The 26,660-nt window shown below is 45.8% G+C and overlaps 4 gene segments (V, D, J or C); all 4 read right to left on the bottom strand.

Annotated features, from left to right (window-relative positions):
- Nucleotides 1–2,354: 2,354 nt before the first annotated feature.
- LOC125741979 (immunoglobulin heavy variable 3-11-like) lies at nucleotides 2,355–2,928 on the bottom strand. The segment is given in 2 exon segments: nucleotides 2,355–2,691; nucleotides 2,780–2,928. Coding segments are annotated over 2 exon segments (360 nt in total).
- Nucleotides 2,929–5,948: 3,020 nt separating this feature from the next.
- LOC125741981 (Ig heavy chain V region 914-like) lies at nucleotides 5,949–6,511 on the bottom strand (the record flags this gene model as incomplete). The annotated part of the segment is given in 2 exon segments: nucleotides 5,949–6,247; nucleotides 6,336–6,511. Coding segments are annotated over 2 exon segments (348 nt in total), but the record flags the coding sequence as incomplete, so codon positions are not given.
- A 4,285-nt stretch (nucleotides 6,512–10,796) lies between these two features.
- On the bottom strand, nucleotides 10,797–11,379 carry LOC125741980 (immunoglobulin heavy variable 3-33-like). The segment is given in 2 exon segments: nucleotides 10,797–11,116; nucleotides 11,251–11,379. Coding segments are annotated over 2 exon segments (360 nt in total).
- Nucleotides 11,380–21,412: 10,033 nt separating this feature from the next.
- Nucleotides 21,413–26,140, bottom strand: LOC125741982 (Ig heavy chain V region 914-like). The segment is given in 4 exon segments: nucleotides 21,413–21,580; nucleotides 21,932–21,950; nucleotides 25,694–25,855; nucleotides 25,935–26,140. Coding segments are annotated over 4 exon segments (369 nt in total).
- Nucleotides 26,141–26,660: the final 520 nt, after the last annotated feature.

Raw genomic sequence — 26,660 nt, 5'->3', positions numbered from 1 at the left:
GTTCCCTGAGTCTCCTGCTTCACCGTATCCTTCTGTGCTGCTGTCTTAGAAACTTTGAAGCTGGAAGCAGAACCACAGTTAGACCCGGACTTGAAATTTCAGATTCGTTTAAAAATATAAAGTTGTCTCTTATTTTTTGCATGTCTGTATATAAGTCCTGACCAGCAGCCATTGATGCAGCTATAAATTTGCATAGACGTTCCTCAGTGTTACCTGCTTTCTCTCATATCTTGCATCTCCTTCCTCAGAGCAGTGAAGGAGATATTTTTGGTTCCTTAAATAAAATATTCCTGATAAATCCTCCTAAATGTGCACAAATTATTATTTTATGAAAAATGTCATATTTTCCTGCTCATAGTATCTGCTGCTGTATCTTTCTCTGCATATAATTATAGACTGAATTCCCTAGTGGCACTTGTGGTATTAACTTGTAGTATAAACACACAGGGAGTGTTATTGTCAGAGATCCTCTGATGGGTGTGGGGCGGGTCATGGGGGGACAATGGTCACATGATGAAGAGATTCATTAGCTACCTAAAGACTTATTATACAAACATTATCTCTGTGCTGGGGCAGCATGTTGGCACAGTGGTTGGCTCTGCTGCCTCACAGCAGGAAGGTCCTGGGTTCTTTGCTCAGGTTGGGCATCCTGTGGACCTTCCTGTGTGGAGTCTGCATGCTCTCCCTGCGTCGTGTGGGTTTCCACCAGGGCCTCTGGTTTCCTTCCACAGTCCAAAAATGTCCTCGGTAGGTTGATTCGCGACTCTGAGTTGGCCCTGTAATTGGTTCTCTGTGTGTGTCCTGAGGTGAGTTGGTTCACACCTGCACCCCTTGTTCCCGGGATAGGTTCTGGTCCCCCCATGACCCCAGTTCGGATTAAGTGGCTACAGTGAGGGATGGATATTTCTGTGCAATTCAGTCCTCAAACTATTTACATTCAAGCGTTCATGTTATCATGTTTTACTGCTGGATTTCAGAGTCAATGATTAAACAGACTCACTGTACATGCTGTTAGAATAGGAACCATATTACAGAATTTTAGCATGATTCACAACAGCAGTTTATAAAGCAATACAGCTGCTACAGTCTATCTAAAATGGGTCTCAGTCTGATATTTGTGTCCCTCTGCTGCCTGCATTTACTGCGACACTGAGGACATCTTGTGCTTCCTGCTGGAACTGCAGTGATTGTAGTTTAATAATCCTTCTGTTTCTACAGATCACAGGCGATTCTACACCCTTCAGCCTATTTTTACATTTCATACGAATTGGATCCCATATTTCCTTAGACTGACAGTGACAGCCCTGATCCATATAATCACCCCTGCTACAGAACACTGAGAACACAGGAATTATATTAAACATCTTTAAAATTCATTTTAAAGATTTTTATCCTAGCAGTCTGTTGTGTTCATGTACGAAATGAGTGAAATGATTCATACTTTGGGACAGTTCTCTGCATATTTATCTTGTTCCCTAAGACATTCTTAATTGACATATTTCAATGTATTGCTAATTAATTAATGTTTATAGATTAATAGTTATCATATTTACATTTTTATATTAAAATGACCATACATTAATAAGGACATACTCTATACTTCTGTTTTATCTATAATACGTTAATTAATTGCAAGGATTTATTTCTTAGTGAGGCCTTGTAATAAGTGTCCCCATCACCACAAACCCCAGCAAACCACCCCAGTGCTTTTCCTGTCGGCTGTTGAATGAAGCTGCTACAGTAGCTGCTGTCAGTGAGTGAATAAGCAGAGACTTTACAGGAGATGGTCAGAGACTCTCCTGGTTTAACAATCATAGCAGCTGGATAATGAGCTCAGTATGACACTGGGCACCTGTAGGAAAAGAAACTGCTTCTGTTGAGGGAAACTGCATTTAAATATAGTACTATAATGCAAAATATAGGTAGTCAATAGAACAAAATGCAATTTAAAAATAATCATGTGTGTCATTAGTGATAAGGGAGGTCCGCCGTGGGATTCACCCCAATCCTCCCAAAGGATGACTCAGTATTATATACAGAGGCTGGGGACAGCAGCCCCCCCCCCCCCCATGGAACCACGATGGACCATGTGTGGGAGATGGGAGGTGGAAGAGAGCGACTGCACAGGAGAGTGGTACACAGACTAATGTCAGGCACGTGTTTCTGTTTTATGAGGTATAAGAAATGAAGTTTCAGACATATTTGTTCGATATAAATCTGAATGTAAGTCCCACAACACAAACAACTTAGAAAAAAGATTCAACTTATTTCTAAATTCAAATACTATATTAAATTATTAAAATACCTAAATAAATCAATATTGGGTCTTCCTCATGGTTTTTGAGGAAGTAGTATTTGTACGGCTTCCCCACAGCCCCCATCACTGTGAGTATCTGGCACAGTAGTACACAGCCGTGTCTTCAGCTTTCAGACTGTTCATCTGTAAATACACCTGGTTCCTGCCGTCGTCTCTGGAGATGGTGAATCTGCCCTGAAAAATCTGGGAGTAGTAAGTGCTACTGCCAAGTGCATAAGCGATCCACTCCAGTCCCTTCCCAGGAGCCTGTCTGATCCAGCTCATGTAATAGTCACTGAATGTGAACCCAGAGGTTGTACATGTCAGTCTGTGTGATTCTCCTGGTCTCTTCACCACTGGTTCAGACTCAGTCAGTACAATCTCAGCCTTCACACCTGTAAATAAAGAGGTAGAGCAGACTTTTAGATGAGCACAAAGAAAGATGCAGAGAGAAAGAGAGACAGAGAGGAGAGAGACAGGGACCTGAGAGAGCCAGTGCTGTGAGGGTGAGCAGGGCTGGTAGGAGCTTCATGGCTGCAGGACAGAGGGAGGATCACTGAGGTAAAGTACACACTGAGTCCCAGTGACTGCTGCTCTCTGTCACACACTGACACTGGCTCCTTTAAAAGCTGTGGCCGGTTTGTACAGGATCCTCCTCTGATGGGCGTGGGGGGAAAATGGTCACATGATGAAGAAATTCATTTACGATGTCAAGACTTATTATACAAACATTATCTTTGGGCAATTCGGTCTACAAGCGATAATCATACACTTTCAGTAGAATCCAAAATCCAGTTTCACTACAATCTCATTGTAAGTTTTTTAAAATGATTAATGGTTAACAGTATATTTTGAATTACTTTGTGTTATTGTGTTTTACAAGGTTAAAATGTTATTTTCTTAAAATTTTGCAAAGTCAATTATTCTGTTTTTAATAGAATTTAATATACTGTAATTGTTAAAGTATTTATATTCATATGTTCATGTTAACATGTTGTACTGCTGAATGTCAGAATCAATGATTCAACAAATTTATTGTTTTGATTGAAGGTTTGATGTTTGAAGGGGTTTTGTAGGGAATTCATGATAACTATAAGAACCATATTCTCCTTTGGCTCTCAGTGGAGGCGGACGCACTTCTCTCCCTCTCCCTCCCCTTATCTTCCCTGCTTTTCTCCTCTCGTCTCGTCTAGTCTACTGTCTTATACTTGAGAGACTCTCTCAACCCTGCTCTCCAAACTAAGTAAAATGATGGATTTGATCAGCTGGTCTCTCAACGCAATTGACACCATCTTCTCGACGAGAAGCCTAGGTTCGGGGGAACCTAACTGTCCAGCAGGAACGTATGTAGCTGGCTACATGATGGACGGATGGGAGCGGTGGAGGGTCGTGTGCCTGGCAGCTCTTTCCGTGGGGGACATTGAAGACATCTACCTATTCGGAACCATGATTACAGGTATTATGCTGATTGGATTAGGCATTGCCCTGGTTTATCAAAGATTGAAGAAGACGGTGACAGCCGCTCAAAGCCCCACTAGGCTGGCCGGAATGATTGATGGAGTGGGCAGAGCTGTCAGCACTCAGACTGTGACAATTGATCGCAAACTGGATAACATCATGGAGAAGCTCACAGCTTTGCAAAAATTATTGGATGGCGGAGACCAGCGTGGACATTAGGGGAGCTGGAAATTACAGCTTCTCGCCCGGAAACCCAAACAACCCTATCCTATCAGGTTTTAGCTCCCCCAATCAGCACTGGCCTCGGCCAAGGCCACTGCTGAACGAACAACTCCCCCAGAAGAAGAAGGCAGCGAGACTCTCTTGCATTCCTCTCCCCCAATCCCAAAGACTACCGCACCCTCCCCCCATCCCACGCCTTCGCCGCTTCATTCCCCCAGCGTGGACAGGCTGATCTGTTGACCAGCGCCCCCACATGGCTGCAGGACCGGATGGCTGTCTGTCTGTGCTGGACTACCTCCACCTCCCCATCTCCCTCACCTGTTGCAAGTTGTGTCATTTTATGTTGTAAGGCGTAGTGACCATGTGCTTATGTTGCTGAGGTGTTTTTTTCGGTTCCTACAATGTCCTCCCCACTGGAGTACAGTCTGGGGGCTGTTTTTTTATTCTCCTCCTCTCTCCTCATGTTATTCTCTTTCTTATCTTCTTTCTGTTTGCCCCTGTCTTCTGACCTGTCTCCACCTACTGTGATGTTTGTGTATATGTATGGTCGGGTTGATGGCCAGTTTTTTACCAGTTTTTTCTGGTACTTGTGACTAGTGACATGGTGTACTGCAACAGCAATAAAGGTTTCTCATATCATATATCATATTACAACATTTTGGCATGATTCACAACAGCAGTTTATAAAGCAGTACAGCTGCTACAGTCTATCTAAAATGGGTCTCAGTCTGATATTTGTGTCCCTCTGCTGCCTGCATTTACTGTCACACTGAGGACATCTTTTGCTTCCTGCTGGAACTGCAGTGATTGTAGTTTGATAATCCTTCTGTTTCTACAGACCACAGGCGATTTTACACCCTTCAGACTATTTTCACATTTCATATGAATTGGATCCCATATTTCTTTAGACTGAAAGTCGCAGCTCTGATCCATCTAATCACCCCTGCTACAGAACACTGAGAACACAGAAATTATATTAACCATCTTTAAAATTCATTTTTAAAGCTTTTTATCCTAGCAGTCTGTTGTGTTCATGTACGAAATGAGTGAAATGATTCATACTTTGGGACATTTCACTACATATTTATCTTGTTCCCTAAGACATTCTTAATTGACATATTTCAATGTATTGCTAATTAATTAATGTTTATAGATTAATAGTTATTATATTTACATTTTTATGTTAAAATGACCATACATTAATAAGGACATACTGTATACTTCTATTTTATCTATAATACGTTAATTAATTGCAAGGATTTATTCCTCAGTGAGGCCCTGTAATAAGTGTCCCCATCACCACAGACCCCAGCAAACCACCCCAGTGCTTTTCCTGTCGGCTGTCGAATGAAGCTGCTACAGTAGCTGCTGTCAGTGAGTGAATAAGCAGAGACTTTACAGGAGATGGTCAGAGACTCTCCTGGTTTAACAATCATAGCAGCTGGATAATGAGCTCAGTGTGACACTGGGCACCTGTAGGAAAAGAAACTGCTTCTGTTGAAGGAAACTGCATTTAAATATAGTACTATAATGCAAAAGATAGGTGGTCAGTAGAACAAAAAGCAATTCAAAAATAATCACGTGTGTTATTTGTGATAAGGGAGGTCTGCCGTGGGATTCACGCCAATCCTCCCAAAGGATTACACAGTATTACATACAGAGCCTGCGGACAACAGCCCCCCCCCCCCATGGAACAGTGATGGACAGGAGAGTGGTAGACAGACTAATGTCAGACATGTGTTTCTGTTTTATAAAGTATAAGAAATGAAGTTTAAGACATATTTGTTCGATATAAATCTGAATGTAAGCCCCACAACACAAACAACTTAGAAATAAGATTCAACTTATTTCTAGATTCAAATACTATATTAAATTATTAAAATACCTAAATAAATCAATATTGGGTCTTCCTCATGGTTTTTGAGAAAGTAGTATTTGTACGGCTTCCCCACAGCCCCCATCACTGTGAGTATCTGGCACAGTAGTACACAGCCGTGTCTTCAGCTTTCAGGCTGTTCATCTGTAAATACAGCTGGTTCCTGCTGTCGTCTCTGGAGATGGTGAATCTGCCCTGAAAAATCTGGGAGTAGTAAGTGCTACTGCCATGTGCATAAGCGATCCACTCCAGTCCCTTCCCAGGAGCCTGTCTGATCCAGCTCATCCAGTAGCTACTGAATGTGAAGCCAGAGGCTGTACATGTCAGTCTGTGTGATTCTCCTGGTCTCTTCACCACTGGTTCAGACTCAGTCAGTACAATCTCAGCCTTCACACCTGTAAATAAAGAGGTAGAGCAGACTTTTAGATGAGCACAAAGAAAGATGCAGAGAGAAAGAGAGACAGAGAGGAGAGAGACAGGGACCTGAGAGAGCCAGTGCTGTGAGGGTGAGCAGGGCTGGTAGGAGCTTCATGGCTGCAGGACAGAGGGAGGAGCACTGAGGTAAAGGACACACTGAGTCCCAGTGACTGCTGCTCTCTGTCACACACTGACACTGGCTCCTTTAAAAGCTGTGGCAGGTTTGTACAGGATCCTCCTCTGATGGGCGTGGGGCGGGTCGTGGGGGGACAATGGTCACATGATGAAGAAATTCATTTACGATGTCAAGACTTATTATACAAACATTATCTTTTGGCAATTCGGTCTACAAGCGATAATCACACACTTTCAGTAGAATCCAAAATCCAGTTTCACTACAATCTCATTGTAAGTTTTTGAAATGCATTAATGGTTAACAGTATATTTTGAATTACTTTGTGTTATTGTGTTTTACAAGGTTAAAATGTTATTTTCTTAAAATTTTGCAAATTCAATTATTCTGTTTTTAATAGAATTTAATATACTGTAATTGTTAAACTATTTATATTCATATGTTCATGTTAACATGTTGTACTGCTGAATGTCAGAATCAATGATTCAACAAATTTGTTTTGATTGAAGGTTTGATGTTTGAAGGGGTTTTGTAGGGAATTCATGATAAGTATAAGAACCATATTCTCGTTTGGCTCTCAGTGGAGGCGGACGCACTTCTCTCCCTCTCCCTCCCCTTATCTTCCCTGCTTTTCTCCTCTCGTCTCGTCTAGTCTACTGTCTTATACTTGAGAGACTCTCTCAACCCTGCTCTCCAAACTAAGTAAAATGATGGATTTGATCAGCTGGTCTCTCAACGCAATTGACACCATCTTCTCGACGAGAAGCCTAGGTTCGGGGGAACCTAACTGTCCAGCAGGAACGTATGCAGCTGGCTACACGATGGACGGATGTGGGAAGTGGAGGGTCGTGTGCCTGGCAGCTCTTTCCGTGGAGGACATTGAAGACATCTACCTATTCGGAACCATGATTACAGGTATTATGCTGATTGGATTAGGCATTAGCCTGGTTTATCAAAGATTGAAGAAAACGGTGACAGCCGCTCAAAGCCCCACTAGGCTGGCCGGAGTGATTGATGGAGTGGGCAGAGCTGTTAGCACTCAGACTGTGACAATTGATCGCAAACTGGATAACATCACTGTGACCATGGATCGCAAATTGGATAACATCACGGAGAAGCTCACGGCTTTGCAAAAATTATTGGATGGCGGAGACCAGCGTGGACATTAGGGGAGCTGGAGATTACAGCTTCTCGCCCGGAAACCCAAACAACCCCATCCTATCAGGTTTTGGCTCCCCCCAGTCAGCATTGGCCTCGGCCAAGGCCGCTGCTGAACTAACAACTCCCCCAGAAGAACAAGGCAGCGAGACTCTCTTGCATTCCTCTCCCCCAATCCCAAAGACTACCGCACCCTCCCCCCATCCCACGCCTTCGCTGCTTCATTCCCCCAGCGTGGACAGGCTGATCTTTTGACCAGCGCCCCCCCATGGCTGCAGGACCGGATGGCTGTTTGTCTGTGCTGGACTACCTCCACCTCCCCATCTCCCTCACCTGTTGCAAGTTGTGCCATTTTACGTTGTAAGGTGTGGTGACCATGTGCTTATGTTGCTGAGGTGTTTTTTTCGGTTCCTACAATGTCCTCCCCACTGGAGTACAGTCTGGGGGCTGTTTTTTTATTCTCCTCCTCTCTCCTCATGTTATTCTCTTTCTTATCTTCTCTCTGTTTGCCCCTGTCTTCCGACCTGTCTCCCCCTACTGTGATGTTTGTGTATATGTATGGTCGGGTTGATGGCCAGTTTTTTCGCTGGTACTTGTGACTGGTACATGTTGTATTGCAACAGCAATAAAGGTTTCTCATATCATATATCATATTACAACATTTTGGCATGATTCACAACAGCAGATTATAAAGTAGTACAGCTGCTACAGTCTATCTAAAATGGGTCTCAGTCTGATATTTGTGTCCCTCTGCTGCCTGCATTTACTATCACACTGAGGACATCTTGTGCTTCCTGCTGGAACTGCAGTGATTGTTTGTAGTTTGATAATCGTTCTGTTTCTACAGACCACAGGCGATTCTACACCCTTCAGCTTATTTTTTTCTCAGCCAATCTGAATTTTTTCCCCCTTATTTGTATAAATTGGCATCCCATATTTCGTTAGATGAAAGTATCAACCCAAATCCTAGAATCACCCCTGCTACAGACCACAGAAATGTGTTTCTTTTCCCTATCATGTTAAAGCTTTTTTTGTCAGGATTGCGGGTGTGCGATGGGCAGGCTGGCAGGAAGGATCAGGCAGGCAGGCGAAAGTCAGGGAAACTGGGGATTTATTATGGGATGGGATGGGATGGGATGGGATGGGATGGGATGGGATGGGATGGGATGGGATCGGACAGAACAGAGTGCTGCCATCGACTAACATCAAAGACGGACAAAAACCAGGGCAAGACGTGGACTCAAATAGACAAGACCTGGCGAAAATAATAGGACACAGCTGGGCAAGATCAGGGAAGGACACGTGGATAATCAGGGGGCAAAAGCCACAACAGGACCTGACACAGGATGGGGAATGCAGACAGACAGATCAGGAAAGGAAACACTGAGGGAACAGGTGGGATGAAAGGGCCATGAGTGAACGGAGGGAACACGGAGGATGAGGAGCAGAGACAGGAAGAACAAAGGGACGAGGAACAAACAGAGGAGGGAACACAGGGGGACGAGGAGCAGAGACAGGAGGCCAGACGGGAAAAGTCGGTGGACAGAGGGGAGCCCGAGGGAGCCACGGCGGGCGACGGGCAGCAGCCGGAGTGGCCACAGGCGGCCGGGAGGCTGGAGCAGGAGGGGACCTCGAAGGGGCTGAGGAGGCAGGGCGAGGGACAGGCAAAGGAGGAGCTGCCTGCACAGTGGCGGTGGTGACGTCAGGCTCGACCGGGGAGTCCTCCCGCTCACCAGCTAGGAGGGAAGACGGGACGAGCGCGCACGCTTCCAGGACGATCGTCGGGGCAATCGCCGGCTTTCTCCTCCTCTTCCACCTACGGGTCACGGTCGGGGAGGGAGGCTGCGCACTGTTTGACATGGCGGATGGCGGGAGGACAGTCCCCGCGACGCGCGGTGCGACCCACCGCTCCGTCCTGCGCTGGGCCAGCTGCCGGAGGTTTTCGCGCACCTCCTCCGTGAGGTGTGTGTCCTCCTCGAGGGACAGCCCCTCTTGGATGTCCCGGTTCTGGCTCAGCAGATCTCACGCCCTGGGATCTTCCCGGATGCCGGGCTGGGTGATCCAGAATAGCATCTGGTCGACAAGACCGAGGTACTCCTCCTCGATCATGGAAGATGCTCTCTTTGGTAGGTCCGTCAATCTGTCAGGATCGCGGTTGCGGTTGGCAGGCGGGCAGGAAGGAGGCACGGAAGGATCAGGCAGGCAGGCGAAAGTCGGGGGAAAACGGGAATTTATTGCGGGGCAGGACAGAACAGAGCAAAACAATAGCACTGACATCGACTGACAAAATCCAGGGCAAGACGTGGACTCAAATAGATAAGACTGGGCAAAAATAACAGGACACAGCTGGGCAAGATCGGGGAAGCACACGTGGATAATCAGGGGGTGTTTCACACACAAGGATCAGACGAGCCGGGCATGACATTTTTATCCTGGCATTCCAATTAAAATGAGCAGCTCCATATACATTACATCTGGATTAAATACATCATGATTTTATCAAAGATTTTATAAAAGTATTAAAAAGTATCAGTTTTGCATTGTGCTGTCCTGGCCGCTTGGGTGTAGCTTCATCAGTCTTCACTTGAGCCTCAGTCATCAAAATCATTGTGAAATATAAATATTTGTATAGATACATTATATTATTTGTCACCATCCATCCATTCCAGTAGCCTCCTGTCCAATTCAGGGTAGTGGGGGGACCAGAGCCTTACATCAGCATCATTTTCATTATTATAGGGCAGATTACTGATCAATAGTATCTGTTGTTATGGAGGATTTGACACACACTATATGGACGTATTGAGACAGACGTCTTAATCACTGAATTCAGGTCTTTTCTTCAGGCTCATTGCCACAGCTGTATAACATCAAGCACCGAGCCATACAGTCAGGTTTACAAACTTCTGGGAAGGAATGGGATGTTCTGAAGAGCTCAGTGAATTCAGGCGTGATACTGTCACAAGATGCCACCTTTGTAATAAGTCAGGCTGTGAATTTCTTCCCTGCTAGATATTCCACAGTCAGCTGTATGTGGTATTATTGCAAAGTGGAAGTGTTTAGGAAGAAGAGAAATTCAACCACAAAGTGGCAGATGACATAAAGTAATACAGTATAAACATGTAAAACAATTAAATTTGAGACTAAAATGGCATAATTTTAGTTAAGCTTTTTCAGTATTATTGTGTCTCATCTCACATACATCAGTTTTTGTATCACTCTCCCATTACATTCTCTCACTGTGACTCTCGTGCACAGTAGTACACAGCTGTGTCTTCAGTCTGCAGGCTCCTCCCTTGTAAGGACACTGTGCTGCTGGAGGTGTCTCTGGAGATGGTGAATTTATTCTTTAGTGAGTCCATGTAAGCTGTGTTTCCATTATACCATATACCACCAACCCATTCCAGTTCTTTCCCCGCAGGTTGTCTGATCCAGTGTGTAGCATAGCTGCTGTCAGTCAGTGAATAACCAGAGACTTTACAGGAGATGGTCAGAGACTCTCCTGGTCTCACTGTCATAGATCCTGGCTGTGTGAGTTGAAGATTACAGTGAACACCTGTAATCAAGAAGAAAGCAAAGTACATATGAGTGTGAAACAGACAATATCATTATCACACATCACTGCTGCTTTATTCACTCTTCTGTTGTTCTGTTGATCTTTGTTCTTTTTGAAGAAACACAGAGACTCACAGGATGCAGCTGCCAGCAGCAGCAGAGACACAGAGATCATGGTCGGTGCTGAAGATGATCTGCTGTGAGCTGCTCTTCACCGTGTTCCTTAGGAACTACTGAGGGTTTAAAGAGAGTCAACAATGTGCTGTTTAAATGAGGAGGGAGGAAGGAAACAGGGACTCATTTGCACAGGGGTGGAGTATGAAATGCCCTTTGTAGTATTAAAGGACAGGAGGAGTGATACTGCAGTGCAGGTGCTGATGTTCCGGAAGATTTACACACTAAACCTGCCACATATAGTAAAAGGAAGTTTTACCATAAGGACACTTCAATATTTTATCCAGTAAAAGAGAAAGAGAAAACACTATATAAAACCATAAGTCTTTGACACATTTAAAACGTTTATGTCAATATGATAAAGCCCACGGAGATGAGATGGAAAAGCAGATAGAGAAAGTTTATTTACTTATGAACAAACAATTATTAATACTTAAGATTAAGCTGAACAGAGGGTGGGATCTCACCATTCCCACTGCAGCTGTGTTACTGTAAGCATTCTGACAGAAGAGAGCCCTCAGTTACTCTGTAGCTGATGACATCACAGTTGCTTTCATACATCCTACTGAAATATTGAATCTCTGGGGAATTTGGTTGTGAGAAAGAAAAGCACAAACACAGCTGGTCAAAGTCAGTGTGGGGCCTCAGATGGAGATCATATGGAGACACGTTCTGATGGACTTCATGGCTGTACAGCTGCTCATATGCACCTACATTCATTGTAATTTTAGTATTTATTTACCTTCTAATCCATCCAATTTATCCAATTTTCAATCTCTTATACTGCAAATTACACATCATGGGTGTTTTAAACCACAAATCTTTAAAAGCTGCGGCGACAATGTTACCCACTGACCCACCATATTCTCCCCTTTTTATATCAGAAACAAAATATTAATATTTACTCTATGACACATTTGCTTTTTGATTGACTGGCATCCTGTCCATGGTGCCCCCAGCCTTGTACCCTGAGTGACCTAAGAGTTTATCGACAAGGTGCACAGACAGAGGCAGAAGGTCACAGCCAACCTGCACACACCCACATGGCAGGTCTTCTGCCTGCCAGCCCTTTGCTCATCAGCAGGGGAGCCTCTGAGTGCTCAGTGCTGAGAGGCCTGGAGCCGCCGACTGTGAGGCACCAAGCTGAGGCGGCTAAACGGGACACAGGAGTAGAGCTGCTGTGGGCATCACTAGTGATGTCAGACTGGAAACACAATTTCAGTGACGATCCTTAGCTTCAACAACATTGTGTAAGAACAAACAGAAACACATATTCTACCTGCAAAAATAGATTTGTACATATTTTTAATAGGATGTTTCTTTGGTCAGCAGAATTAACCAGTTTAGAACTGAAATTTGATGTCATAATTGGTGTGTTTTTTTAACCCATCCTTTGGTGTTTAACTGTATAGCTGTAAAGTTTACTGTGAGCCTGAATCCTGTAAGTAAAAAAAATGGCATTTTTTTATTTCACAGATTTTTGGGAGATAAAAATCTTGTGTAAAGTCAACAAAACCTTCTGAAAAAACTAAAAACAAAGAACCTGTGAGGAAGTAGTATTTGTACGGCTTCCCCACAGCCCCCATCACTGTGAGTCTCTGGCACAGTAGTACACTGCCGAGTCTTCAGCTTTCAGGCTGTTCATCTGTAAATACAGCTGGTTCCTGCCGTTGTCTCTGGAGATGGTGAATCTGCCCTGAACAGACTGGGAGTAGTAAGTGCTACTGCTATATGCATAAGCGATCCACTCCAGTCCCTTCCCAGGAGCCTGTCTGACCCAGTTCATACGATAGCTACTGAATGTGAACCCAGAGGCTGTACATGTCAGTCTGTGTGATTCTCCAGGCTTTTTAACTGCTGGTTCAGACTCAGTCAGAGTCTGTGTATCAACACCTAGAGAAACAGAGAAAAGCAAGAAATGAGAACTACTGACATCTATCACTGAAATATAAACCTGCAGCTGAATATTTACCTGTTAAGTATATAACCATCAAAACTACAGGGAACCTCGTTAAAGACACCATGACTGACAGATTCAAATCCAGTTACCTCTTAGTGCAGAGAGATAAATATATGATGATGATGTCAGGATTTGCATGAACTCCTCCTCACTGGGTGGGCAGATATATTGAAGGTAAGTGGCAGAGTCAGGGCAATGCGGGATCTCATATGAGAAACAGAATCTCTACTATTATACAGGGACTCATATGAGAAACAGGATCTGTACTATTATACAGGGACTCATAACTTCATATACATCAGATTTTTCAATATCATTTTAAAAGACTTGCAACTGAAATCTAATATGTATTTTCATAAATACTTTTGCTGATTCAATGATTTATTAGATTATATTTGACACATACGACACATGATTATACCCAAACCAAATCCATATAACCCAGAGCAGTAGTTGTCGCTGTCTTAGCTTAATGTCCATTACAGATGCATCACAAGCTTGGGGGATTCAGGGCTGAAGCCCCAAATGAATCCAAATGAGTCCCGAATGATTGTTTAGCTCAGATCTTTAAAGCCCAGACTCTCATTCTGAGAATCTCATACATGACAGCAGTGCCAGTCCAGGGCTGCGTTTCCCAAAACCTCTGCAGTGCTGCAGTGCTGATAACTTCAGAGAGAGAGAGAACTCAGTATGACCCTCAGACAGGTCAGGTCTCTGGGCTGAGACCCTGGTGTCTTAAGATCCTAGCAATACTCCTGGTCCATTTTGTGTATTTACTTCAGCCTTAGTACCACATGTGGCAAAACAAAAGTAAAAAAAGTCAATAAAACAGTTTTTGCATCTAAAATCCTATCCTCTGTGGGAAGCCTTATTTCCTCAAACCTCCAACACTGCCTGTTGAATCCCACCTCTGCTCTTTGTGTGTAGAGTCAGCAGGTTCTCATTTGTTATGCAGGTTTCCACTGGGTTCTCTGGTGTCCATAGACATGCTTTTAGGCATCCCGTCTAGGATGTACCCTGAGCTGGTGCCCGATGCTGCCTGGATTGGGCTCCAAGCCCCCCTGTAACGTGACCAGAATTACTGATTATAAGATGATTGGATGGATGGATGGATGGATGGATGGGTGTTCAGCCATGGGGATTAAAGGGTGTCTCAGTCTGACTCATTACTAATGTATTACAGTAAAATTAGGCGGGGAAGGAAGTGTCAGGGAATTTGAATAGATTTGACAGCCCAAACCTGAACATCAAGTCTTTTCATTTTAAACAAAAGGATTAACTTAAACTTAAACAGTCAGTGATATTACCTGTTTCACACATTAAGTCTAGATCAGTTTTGTATCACTCTCCCATTACATTCTCTCACTGTGAGTCTCGTGCACAGTAGTACACAGCTGTGTCTTCAGTCTGCAGGCTCCTCCCTTGTAAGGACACTGTGCTGCTGGAGGTGTCTCTGGAGATGGTGAATTTATTCTTTAGTGAGTCTTTGTAATAAGTGTTCCCACTACCACAAACACAAGCAGTCCACTCCAGTGCTTTCCCTGAAGGCTGTCGAATGAAACATGTACAGTAGCTGCTAACAGTGAATGAATATTCAGAGACTTCATCAATCACTTCATCAATCACTGAGTATCCAGAGACTTTACAGGAGATGGTCAGAGACTCTCCTGGTTTTACAGTCACTGAGTCTGGCTGAGTGAGTTCAATATTGCAATGTGTACCTGTAAAAAAAAAAATTATTAACTTCATTAATAGAAATTTTCAAATGTAACAGTATATAGAAAAAATAAGAACACAAACACTGGAGTTTGAGTAAAAAAAAATCATCTATAAAGTACAGTGATCTTACATGGAAATAAAGGCATTAAAAGTATCAGGACTCTCAGAGTTTCCATTGTAACACAAAGTCTTTGGCTGATTTGATGGTGAAGTCTGTGTGTTTAGAGGAACCTCATTTATATGACGGGCAGGTGGGTGAATTTGTTTACCTCCCTGGGGGGTAGAAGGAGCCTCTTCATAAATGCAGATGGTCATACTTGCCTCTGTAAGGAGCTCTGCTGCCCCCATATGGGGAAAAACTACAAAATTAAGAAACATTCTTCAAGAAATCGATCCATTAATCTCCCAGTCGCTTATCCTGCTCAGGGTCTCAGGGGGCCTGGAGCCCATCTCAGGCTGAGGTACACCCTGTGCGGGATGTCGGTCCATCTCAAGATTTTCATGAAATGTTGGTGTTAAATGAAGAGAAAGGAGACTACGTCTGCTTTTAAGAATTATTAATTTATTTTTTTACAAATACTATTGAAATATTTTCAGAAAACTGTAATACTGTACAGTAGCAAATATCATATGCTGATGTGGAGAGTTCTAATGTTCTCCCTGTGCAGTGTGGGCCTGATTTCACATCCCAAAGACATGCAGTTCAGTGATTTGGTGTCTCTAAATCGCCCATTATGTGCCTGCCTGATCTTGGACTGATATTTTGTCCTTATAGTTTCCTGGCCTTGGGCCTTAACTGCCCAGAACAGCTCCACACTTCTCACCACCCTGAATTGGAGAAGCGTTGGATGGTAGATAGAGTGTATTTGGCTGGTACAAACCACCTGAAAGTCTGCTTCATTTCTATTAAAAATGACACTTTTTTTGGGACACAGTTTGTTTGATTCAGTTCATATAAAAGATTCATTCTGATTCATCCACCAATTGGAGCCAGTGTCAGTGGCATTTCCTGATCATATAAAATAGATCTCATTGGAACTCATGTTCCAATATGTCAAAAAAGTCTCTTATTTAGGCTAAATTGTGCTAAGGAGTAAACTAAATACCAGCAATAAGTCATCTGAGAAAAATATAATTTGTTGGTGAATCATACTCAGCTTGACGACATTGTACAGTAATTACTCATGTTTGTTAAAAACACAAACCTAACAGCTTATCACAGTCAGCTAACGAATCCAAGTGTAAAGCTCCTGTAAGGGACTCGCTCCCTGTGAACAAATCCTAAGCAAACGTCACACCATCAGTCGAAATTGCAATTAATTGTCAAGACCAGGACTTCACTGTTTTACGCTGCCACTTTGCATGAGTTGTTTGTTGGTGCACTATAGGAAGTGATTAATTTATAAACTCTGAGGTGCTGGAACTCGTAACTCATCTTTAATAAAGATAACGGCCTATTAATTACTTATAAAATATTACATTGCTACGTGTTTATCATCACCTGTTAGTTACATCAAGCTTTTCATCTGCGTTTCGCTTTTCTTACTCATCTCTGCGATCCTTCTCATTGGCATTAGCCTCCACAAACGCTGCTCCTCTCCGTTTCTGATTGTTCTCTTGTCAGATTTTGTGGTTCATTTCTTCTCTGCTTGGGTTCTGACAGCTCTGTTGTTTTGCCAAGAAATGCTAAAAATTATTCTTCCTTTTTGAAATTTTCTTTGAATTATTTTGCGGTAAGAACCTGGCCTGCAGCCTCATCTATTTTAGTGGCCAAAAAGTGGATTTTTCTCTGCCCACAAGGTGTGGATTTTCCCTTTCAAAGTAATCAATTGAAACACTAATTTTGGCAGATTAATAATATATCAAACTCTTTGCGCTTCTGGTTCCTGGGACCCATAATCTCCCAGGACCTACAGTACAGTGGGCAGCCAACGCAGACACTGTCAAAAAGGCCCAGCAGAGGAAGTTCAACCTGCCTCGGGAGCTGCTGACCCAGTTCTACTCCGCAATGATCCAGTCTGTGTCCTGCCCATCCATCAGAGTCTGGTTTGGTTCAGCCACTAAACAGGCCGTCAACTGACAGTCAGGACATTGGTGATGACCTGCCATCCACTCAGGACTTTCCAGAGTCAGGAAAAGGGCAGAATCACAGAATCACACCCTGGTCTCCACCTGTTCACACTCCTCCCCTCTGGCAGGTGCTACACAGCACTGTACGCCTAAACAACCAGACACGTGGACAGCTTCTTTCCACAGGCCGTCACTGTGCTGAACACTTACAGCAGGCACACAGTGTCAGACACAATACTTGTACAATAAATCTGTTCACACTAAACATCCACTGTGCCTAATAACTGGAATCTGAGTATGATGTATATATGTTGTTTATGTTGTATATACCATATGTTGTAAATATGTATATACTGTCAAGTTGACTGACCTTATGTATATACAGTAATCAGCATCTTTACACACTGCACTACTGCACTATTGTCCTATGGATCAAGTTCTTACTGTCCATACTGCACTGCATTGTTGTGTATCTGCATCCGTACATGTTGTCATGCCCGGCTCGTCCGCTCCTCGTGTGTGCCACGCCCCCTGCCTTCCCACGTGCATTTCCTTGATTGTACCCTGCTGTATCTGCTTACTTTGATTAGTCTTGTCTGGTTTTAAGTCCTGGTCTTACCTGTTAGCGTTGTCTGTCATTGATGTTAGTCGGCGTGCCATGTTCCCGAGTCCTCGTCCTCCCAATAAATCCCCGTTTGCCCTAAGTCTGCCTGCTTGCTTGCCTCTCCGCTCATCACCTTACCCGTGCGCCGCTACCGCCGACGGATATCGTGACAGAATGACAGACCCAAAGAAGAAGCGGAGAAGGAGGAAGCAGCTCCCAGAAGAGCCGATCAGTCTGGGCGCCTGCTCGCTCTCCAGCCCCTGGCTCCCTCAGGAGGAGGAGCTCGTCCTGGGTCCCGACCTGGGACCGTACGGTCTGGGACCCTGCTCCCTGGCGAGGCTCTGGGCTCCGAGCGAGGATGAAGAGGACGAGCCCTTCGTCTTCCCGGACCCAGAGCCCCTCCCTGCGGAACAGCTATCACCCCCCAAGCGGAGCGATAACCGGCCCGAGGGGCTGGCCAATGGGGGGGCCAGAGCAGTGAGGGACGCCATCCCGCGGGTTCCCCGCCCTCTTAAAGGGACCACGCCCGTTTCGCCCGCGGCCCTCGCTGACAGGTACTTCACCCTCCAGGGACTGTATTGGAGGGTGATGGGAGAACCGGCCCCACAGGGCCCTCCGGAGGGGGAAAAGCTCGCAGTGCAACTGGGGCAGGATTTAGCCTCTTTCACTCCAGAATCCCCGTATTTAGATCTGGAGAGGATGGCTGAAGACCTCCGGAGGCTGATCAAGCTCCGGAGAGCTCCGGAAGCGCCCCCTCCGCCTGCAGCTCCAGGGCAGGCGCCCCCACTGCAGCAGCCTGCAGCTCCAGGGCAGGCGCCCCCACTGCAGCAGCCTGCAGCTCCAGGGCAGGCGCCCCCACTGCAGCAGCCTGCAGCTCCAGGGCAGGCGCCCCCACTGCCTCCAGTTCCTGACCGTGCTCCAGTTCCCGCAGAGGCGCCCCCTCTGCAGCCGCCTGCTGCAGCTCCCGGGCAGGCGCCCCCTCTGCAGCCGCCTGCTGCAGCTCCCGGGCAGGCGCCCCCTCTGCAGCCGCCTGCTGCAGCTCCCGGGCAGGCGCCCCCACTGCAGCCACCTGCAGCTCCAGGGCAGGCGCCCCCTCTGCAGCCGCCTGCTGCAGCTCCCGGGCCGGCGCCCCCACTGCAGCCACCTCCAGTTCCTGACCGCGCTCCAGTTCCTGACCGCGCTCCAGTTCCTGACCGCACTCCAGTTCCTGCAGAGGCACCCCCTCCGCAGCCGCCTGCTGCAGCTCCAGGGCAGGCGCCCCCACTGCAGCCACCTGCTGCAGCTCCAGGGCAGGCGCCCCCACTGCAGCCACCTGCAGCTCCAGGGCAGGCGCCCCCTCTGCAGCCGCCTGCTGCAGCTCCCGGGCCGGCGCCCCCACTGCAGCCACCTCCAGTTCCTGACCGCGCTCCAGTTCCTGACCGCGCTCCAGTTCCTGACCGCGCTCCAGTTCCTGACCGCGCTCCAGTTCCTGCAGAGGCACCCCCTCTGCAGCCGCCTGCTGCAGCTCCCGGGCAGGCGCCCCCCCCGCGGCCTGACCGTGTTCCTGTCCCGGCGCCCCGGCGGCCTGACCGTGTTCCTGTCCCGGCGCCCCGGCGGCATGCCGCAGCTCCAGAGGCGCCCCCTCCGCCTGCAGCAGCTCCAGAGGCGCCCCCTCCGCCTGCAGCAGCTCCAGTCCCTGTCCTAGTCCCCGAGGTGGTCCTGGACAACTCCATCTTGGCTCCTCCCTCTTCGGAGGTGGAGGAGCTGGAATGGGACCCCTCGGGGACAGAACTCGTAACCCCTTGTCCCTCGCCCCGGCGAGATCGACCCCGAACTAGGGTCGGCTTGTCTGTGTCCCGCAGGGGAAGGGGACACAGACGCAGGGCTGGGGTCCCGCCCGCCCTGCCCCCTGGCTCACCCTCCCTCGCCTGCGCTGGGGCTCGGTTGGCGCCTGCGGGTCCTGGCCCTCCGGGTCGGCTGTCGCCTGCAGGTCCCTCTCCGGTGCCTCGTCGCCCTGCCTCGCTCCCCTCTCTGGGTCCTGGTCGGTCGCCTGGGGGTTCCCCGACGGCGGCTCCTCGGTCGCCTGCGGGGCCCTTACCTCCGGCCCCTTCCCGGACGTCGCCGCCTGCTGCGGCTCCCCCCTCCTCCGGGCCTTCGCCCTGGCCCCTTCCTACTCCCTCGTCCCCTTCCCCGGTGCTCCCTCCTGCTCCCTCCCTGGCCCCTCCGCGGGTCCCTCGCCCTGTCTCCTCTGCCCCTCCGTGGTCCCCTCCGGCTCCGGCCTCCCGGCCGCCTGCGGCCCCTCCGGCTGCCTCCCGTCGCCCGCTGGGGCTCCCTCGGGCTCCCCTCTGTTCCCCCTCCTTGTCTCCCTTCGCTCCTCCCTTCGTCCCTTCGGTCCTCTCTCCTCCTTCCGCCTTTGTCCCACCTCTCTCTGCTCCCTCCGGCTCTGTTCCTCCTGTCTTTGCTGCCCGTCCTCCTCTGTGCCCTCCGTTCACTCCTGGCCCTTGTGTCCCGCCTGTTCCTTCTGTGTCCCCTCTCTTTCTCTGTCGGTCCGTGTTCCCCGTCCTCTGTCAGGTTTTGTCCCTGGTCCTGTCTTTGTGCCTGTTCTGTCTCTCTGTTTAGTTCCCGGTCTTTTGTTCTTGATTTTGGGTTTTGTTTTTCAGGTCTTGGTCCCCTCGTCCCGTTCGTCGCCTCCTCCTGGGCGCGCCCGGTGCAGCGCGCCTTTGGGGGGGGGCTCTGTCATGCCCGGCTCGTCCGCTCCTCGTGTGTGCCACGCCCCCTGCCTTCCCACGTGCATTTCCTTGATTGTACCCTGCTGTATCTGCTTACTTTGATTAGTCTTGTCTGGTTTTAAGTCCTGGTCTTACCTGTTAGCGTTGTCTGTCATTGATGTTAGTCGGCGTGCCATGTTCCCGAGTCCTCGTCCTCCCAATAAATCCCCGTTTGCCCTAAGTCTGCCTGCTTGCTTGCCTCTCCGCTCATCACCTTACCCGTGCGCCGCTACCGCCGACGGATATCGTGACACATGTGCTATACATGTTTTTTGCTACATGCCTTTCTGTGTATGTACAGTGAGAGCAAGGGAAAAAATTAGAAATTCCTTGTATCTGAAAACATACTTGGCCAATAAAGCTGATTCTGATTCTGATTATTGCCAAGGTGACCTCCCATGACAGTACTGTGCTTGAATTCACTCATCTCTCCTTGAAGACCCATTCGTTCATAAATGTTTGCAGACCTGACTGCATGGCTGGCTGCTTGATTTTAACAGCTGTGTGATGGGTCTGAATGTAGCACCTGAATTCAGTAACTAAGAGGCGTGTCCCAGTGCTTTTGTAAGGAGGGTCCTTGTTATGCTCCCAGTTAGCTAGTGATTACTGTATGTGGATCATAGCTGCTGCAGGTAGGCTGTGAGCTTTATACTGGATTAAAAGTGTAAATTGCACACGGAGTGAGTTCTCTCTCTGTCACCAGCTTTCAGTGTCTAACGTTACCTTTGGGTGATTGGACGTCATCTTTAAGGACATTTACTCTTTTTGACATTTAAAATATTGTTTATATTCATTATTATTATAAAACAACAAAAGAGGTTTGATTTCACAAAACACACATGGCTGAATATTGTGCCTCTATTCACAGGCTTTAAAATGACCCATTTTTACTGACATTATCTCTTTTGCTGTCTGCTAATGGAACATGTCTTCTATCTTCTAATATAATTTTCCAAATATTTTTAAAATAAAAAGATACAACAAGATAAATAATGATATGACATCCTTATTCTCTGTGAGGAAGTAGTATTTGTACGGCTTCCCCACAGCCCCCATCACTGTGAGTCTCTGGCACAGTAGTACACAGCCGTGTCTTCAGCTTTCAGGCTGTTCATCTGTAAATACACCTGGTTCTTGCCGTTGTCTCTGGAGATGGTGAATCTGCCCTGAACAGATTGTGAGTAGTAAGTGCTGTCAGTATGAGCAGCGATCCACTCCAGTCCCTTCCCAGGAGCCTGTCTGACCCAGTGCATATAATAGCTACTGATTGAGAACCCAGAGGCTGTACATGTCAGTCTGTGTGATTCTCCTGGTCTCTTCACCACTGGTTCAGACTCAGTCAGTACAATCTGAGCCTTCACACCTGTAAATAAAGAGGTAGAGCAGACTTTTAGATGAGCACAAAGAAAGATGCAGAGAGAAAGAGAGACAGAGAGGAGAGAGACAGGGACCTGAGAGAGCCAGTGCTGTGAGGGTGAGCAGGGCTGGTAGGAGCTTCATGGCTGCAGGACAGAGGGAGGAGCACTGAGGTAAAGTACACACTGAGTCCCAGTGACTGCTGCTCTCTGTCACACACTGACACTGGCTCCTTTAAAAGCTGTGGCAGGTTTGCACAGGATCCTCCTCTGATGGGTGTGGGGCGGGTCGTGGGGGGACAATGGTCACATGATAAAGAGATTAATTTGCTATGTAATTTGCTATGTATGTTTCAGCAATTCGCTCCACAAGCGATAATCACACACTTTCAGTAGATTCCAAAATCCAGTTTCACTATAATCTCATTGTAAGTGTTTTAAAATGCATTAGTAATAATGAGTAACATTATGTATTGAATTACTTTGTTTTTCTCTTATGCAAGGTTAAAATCTTTTCTTACATTCCTTTGCCAAGTCAGTTGCTCAGTTTTCAGCACAATGAAATATGCTGCAAGTGTAAAACTATTCATATTTCATATCATATTACAAGATTCACAACAGCAGTTTATAAAGTAGTACAGCTGCTACAGTCTATCTAAAATGGGTCTCAGTCTGATATTTGTGTGCCTCTGCTGCCTGCATTTACTGTCAGTCTGAGGACATCTTGTGGTTCCTGCTGGAACTGCAGTGATTGTTTGTAGTTTGATAATCGTTCTGTTTCTACAGACCACGGCCGATTCTACACCCTTCAGCTTATTTTTTTCTCAGCCAATCTGAATTCTTTTCCCATGATTTGTACAAATTGGCATCCCATGTTTCGTTAGATGAAAATATCAACCCAAATCCTAGAATCACCCCTGTTACACACCACGGGAATTATGTTAAATACTCTTTGAAATGTATTTATTTTTCCTGTCATGTTAAAGCTTTTTTATCCTGGCATTCTAATTAAAATGAGCAGCTCCATACACATTACATCTAGATTAAATAAGTCATGATTTTATCAAAGATTTTGTAAAAGTATAAAAAAATATCAGTTTTGCATTGTGCTGTCCTGGCTGCTTGTAGCTTCATCAGCTTTCAATTGAGCCTCAGTCATCAAAATCATTGTGAAAAATAAATATTTTTATAGATAAATTATATTATATGTCACCATCTGGGCGCCATGGTGGTGCAGTGGTTAGCACTGTTGCCTCACACCTCTGGGACCTGGGTTAGCGTCTCCGCCTGGGTCACATGTGTGTGGAGTTTGCATGTTCTCCCCATGTCGTCGTGGGGTTTCCTCCGGGTACTCCGGTTTACCCCCACTGTCCAAAAACATGCTGAGGCTATTTGGAGTTGCTAAATTGTGTAGGAGTGGGTGTGTGAGTATGGGCTGGCCCCCCATCCTGGGTTGTTCCCTGCCTCGTGCCCATTGCTTCCGGGATAGGCTCCGGACCCCCCGCGACCCGGTAGGATAAGTAGTTTAGAAAATCACCATCCATCCATCTGTCCACTTCCTGTAGCGTCTTGCCCAGTTCAGGGTAGCGGGGGATCCAGAGTCCTGCATCATTTTCATTATTATGGGGCAGATATACACTATATGGACGTATTGAGACAGACGTCTTAATCTCTGAATTCAGGTCTTTTCTTCAGACTCATTGCCACAGATGTATAAAATCAAGCGCCTAACCTAATCTATTTGAATAGATTTGACAGCCCAAACCTCCAAACCACCATGAATATCAGGTCTTTCATTTTTAAATAAATTTGTTTGCTTTCTTAAACTTTATCAGTGTTGTCTGACCGTACGCCTCCCATTCCCCTCCCGATAACAGCTGCCTGGTTTGGGTTTCCTCTTTTGTCGTGTGATTGGAGTGTTTTAAACATGATTTGGTTTGTATTTGTGCTGTGATTTTGGTTTAGTAATTTGCTGTTTGGTTTCTTTGTGTTTTTATTTTTGGAGTGTGAATCAACAGCAGCCTAATAAAGGGAGTGTTTCTGGTCTTCGCGTCTCCCCTATGGTGATCACGAATCTGTGTCCTTTCATATTGGAGTGGGTTTTGAACTCCGGTATTCTAATTCTCTGGGTGCAATTCCCAGAGTGGCGTAGTCGGTTGTCCATGTCCGTATTCCCTCGCTACTTCCTCCCTCAGTAACGCCACACAGTGAACAGCTGTAATCAAGAAGAAAGCAAAGTACATATGAGTGTGAAACAGACAATATCATTATCACACATCACTGCTGGTTCTTTATTCACTCTTCTGTTGTTCTGTTGATCTTTGTTCTTTTTGAAGAAACACAGAGACTCACAGGATGCAGCTGCCAGCAGCAGCAGAGACACAGAGATCATGGTCGGTGCTGAAGATGATCTGCTGTGAGCTGCTCTTCACCGTGTTCCTTAGGAACTACTGAGGGTTTAAAGAGAGTCAAGAATGTGCTGTTTAAATGAGGAGGGAGGAAGGAAAGAGGGACTCATTTGCACAGGGGTGGAGTATGAAATGCCCTTTGTAGTATTAAAGGACAGGAGGAGTGATACTACAGTGCAGGTGCTGGTGTTCCGGAAGATTTACACACTAAACCTGCCACATATAGTAAAAGGAAGTTTTACCATAAGGACACTTCAATATTTTACCCAGTAAAAGAGAAAGAGAAAACACTATATAAAACCATAAGTCTTTGACACATTTAAAACGTTCATGTCAATATGATAAAGCCCATGGAGATGAGATGGAAAAGGCACATAGAGAATGTTTATTTACTTATGAACAAACAATTGTGAATATTAAGGATTAAGATGAATAGAGGGTGGGATCTCATCATTACCACTGCAGCTGTGTTACTGTAAGCATTCTGACAGAAGAGAGCCCTCAGTTACTCTGTAGCTGATGACATCACAGTTGCTTTCATACATCCTACTGAAATATTGAGTCTCTGGGGAATTTGGTTGTGAGCAAGAAAAGCACAAACACAGCTGGTCAAAGTCAGTGTGGGGCCTCAGATGGAGATCATATGGAGACACGTTCTGATGGACTTAATGGCTGTACAGCTGCTCATATCCACCTATATTCATTAGACTGTTAGCATTTATTTATATTTATTTATTTTGATCGACTGGCATCCTGTCCATGGTGCCCCCAGCCTTGTACCCCGAGTGACCTAAGAGTTTATCGACAAGGTGCACAGACAGAGGCAGAAGATCACAGCCAACCTGCACACACCCACATGGCAGGTCTTCTGCCTGCCAGCCCTTTGCTCATCAGCAGGGGAGCCTCTGAGTGCTCAGTGATGAGAGGCCTGGAGCCGCCGACTGTGAGGCACCAAGCTGAGGCGGCTAAACGGGACACAGGAGTAGAGCTGCTGTGGGCATCACTAGTGATGTCAGACTGGAAACACTATTTCAGTGGTGATTCAGAGCTTCAACAACATCGTGTAAGAACAAACAAAAACACACATTCTACCTGCAAAAATAGATTTGTACATATTTTTAATAGGATGTTTCATTGGCCAGCAGAATTAACCAGTTTAGAAAAGAAATTTGATTTTATAATTGGTGTGTTTTTTTAACCCATCCTTTGGTGTTTAACTGAATAGCTGTAAAGTTTACTGTGAGCCTGAATCCTGTAAGTAAAAAAATGGCATATTTTTATTTCACTGATTTTGGGAGATAAAAATCTTGTGTAAAGTCTACAAAACCTTCTGCTGAAACAAAGACCCTGTGAGGAAGTAGTATTTGTACGGCTTCCCCACAGCCCCCATCACTGTGAGTCTCTGACACAGTAGTACACAGCCGTGTCTTCAGCTTTCAGGCTGTTCATCTGTAAATACACCTGGTTCCTGCCGTCGTCTCTGGAGATGGTGAATCTGCCCTGAACAGACTGGGCATAGTAGATATAGCTGCTGCCACTACTAATATATGCGACCCACTCCAGTCCCTTCCCAGGAGCCTGTCTGACCCAGTTCATACGATAGCTACTGAATGTGAACCCAGAGGCTGTACATGTCAGTCTGTGTGATTCTCCAGGCTTTTTAACTGCTGGTTCAGACTCAGTCAGAGTCTGTGTATCAACACCTAGAGAAACAGAGAAAAGCAAGAAATGAGAATTACTGACATATATCACTGAAATATAAACCTGCAGCTGAATATTTACCTGTTAAGTATATAACCATCAGAACTACAGGGAACCTCGTTAAAGACGCCATGACTGACAGATTCAAATCCAGTTACCTCTTAGTGCAGAGAGATAAATATATGATGATGATGTCAGGATTTGCATGAACTCCTCCTCACTGGGTGGGCAGATATATTGAAGGTAAGTGGCAGAGTCAGGGCAGTGCGGGATCTCATATGAGAAACAGGATCTGTACTATTATACAGGGACTCGTATGAGAAACAGGATCTGTACTATTATACAGGGACTCGTATGAGAAACAGGATCTGTACTATTATACAGGGACTCGTATGAGAAAACAGGATCTGTATAATTATATAGGGACTCATATGAGAAAATAGAATCTGTACTATTATACAGGGACTCATAACTTCATATACATCAGATTTTTCAACATCATTTTAAAAGACTTGCAACTGAAATCTAATATGTATTTTCATAAATACTTTTGCTGATTCAATGATTTATTAGATTATATTTGACACATATGACACATGATTATACCCAAACCAAATCCATATAACCCAGAGCAGTAGTTGTCGCTGTCTTATCTTAATGTCCATTACAGATGCATCACAAGTCTGGGGGATTCAGGGTGAAGCCCCAAATGAATCCAAATGAGTCCCGAATGATTGTTTAGCTCAGATCTTTAAAGCCCAGACTCTCATTCTGAGAATCTCATACATGACAGCAGTGCCAGTCCCG

Source organism: Brienomyrus brachyistius, chromosome 5 (assembly GCF_023856365.1).
Source record: "Brienomyrus brachyistius isolate T26 chromosome 5, BBRACH_0.4, whole genome shotgun sequence".
Taxonomy (NCBI): domain Eukaryota; kingdom Metazoa; phylum Chordata; class Actinopteri; order Osteoglossiformes; family Mormyridae; genus Brienomyrus; species Brienomyrus brachyistius.
Note: the sequence above shows the minus strand (reverse complement) of the source record. Positions and strands in the feature narration are given on the sequence as shown.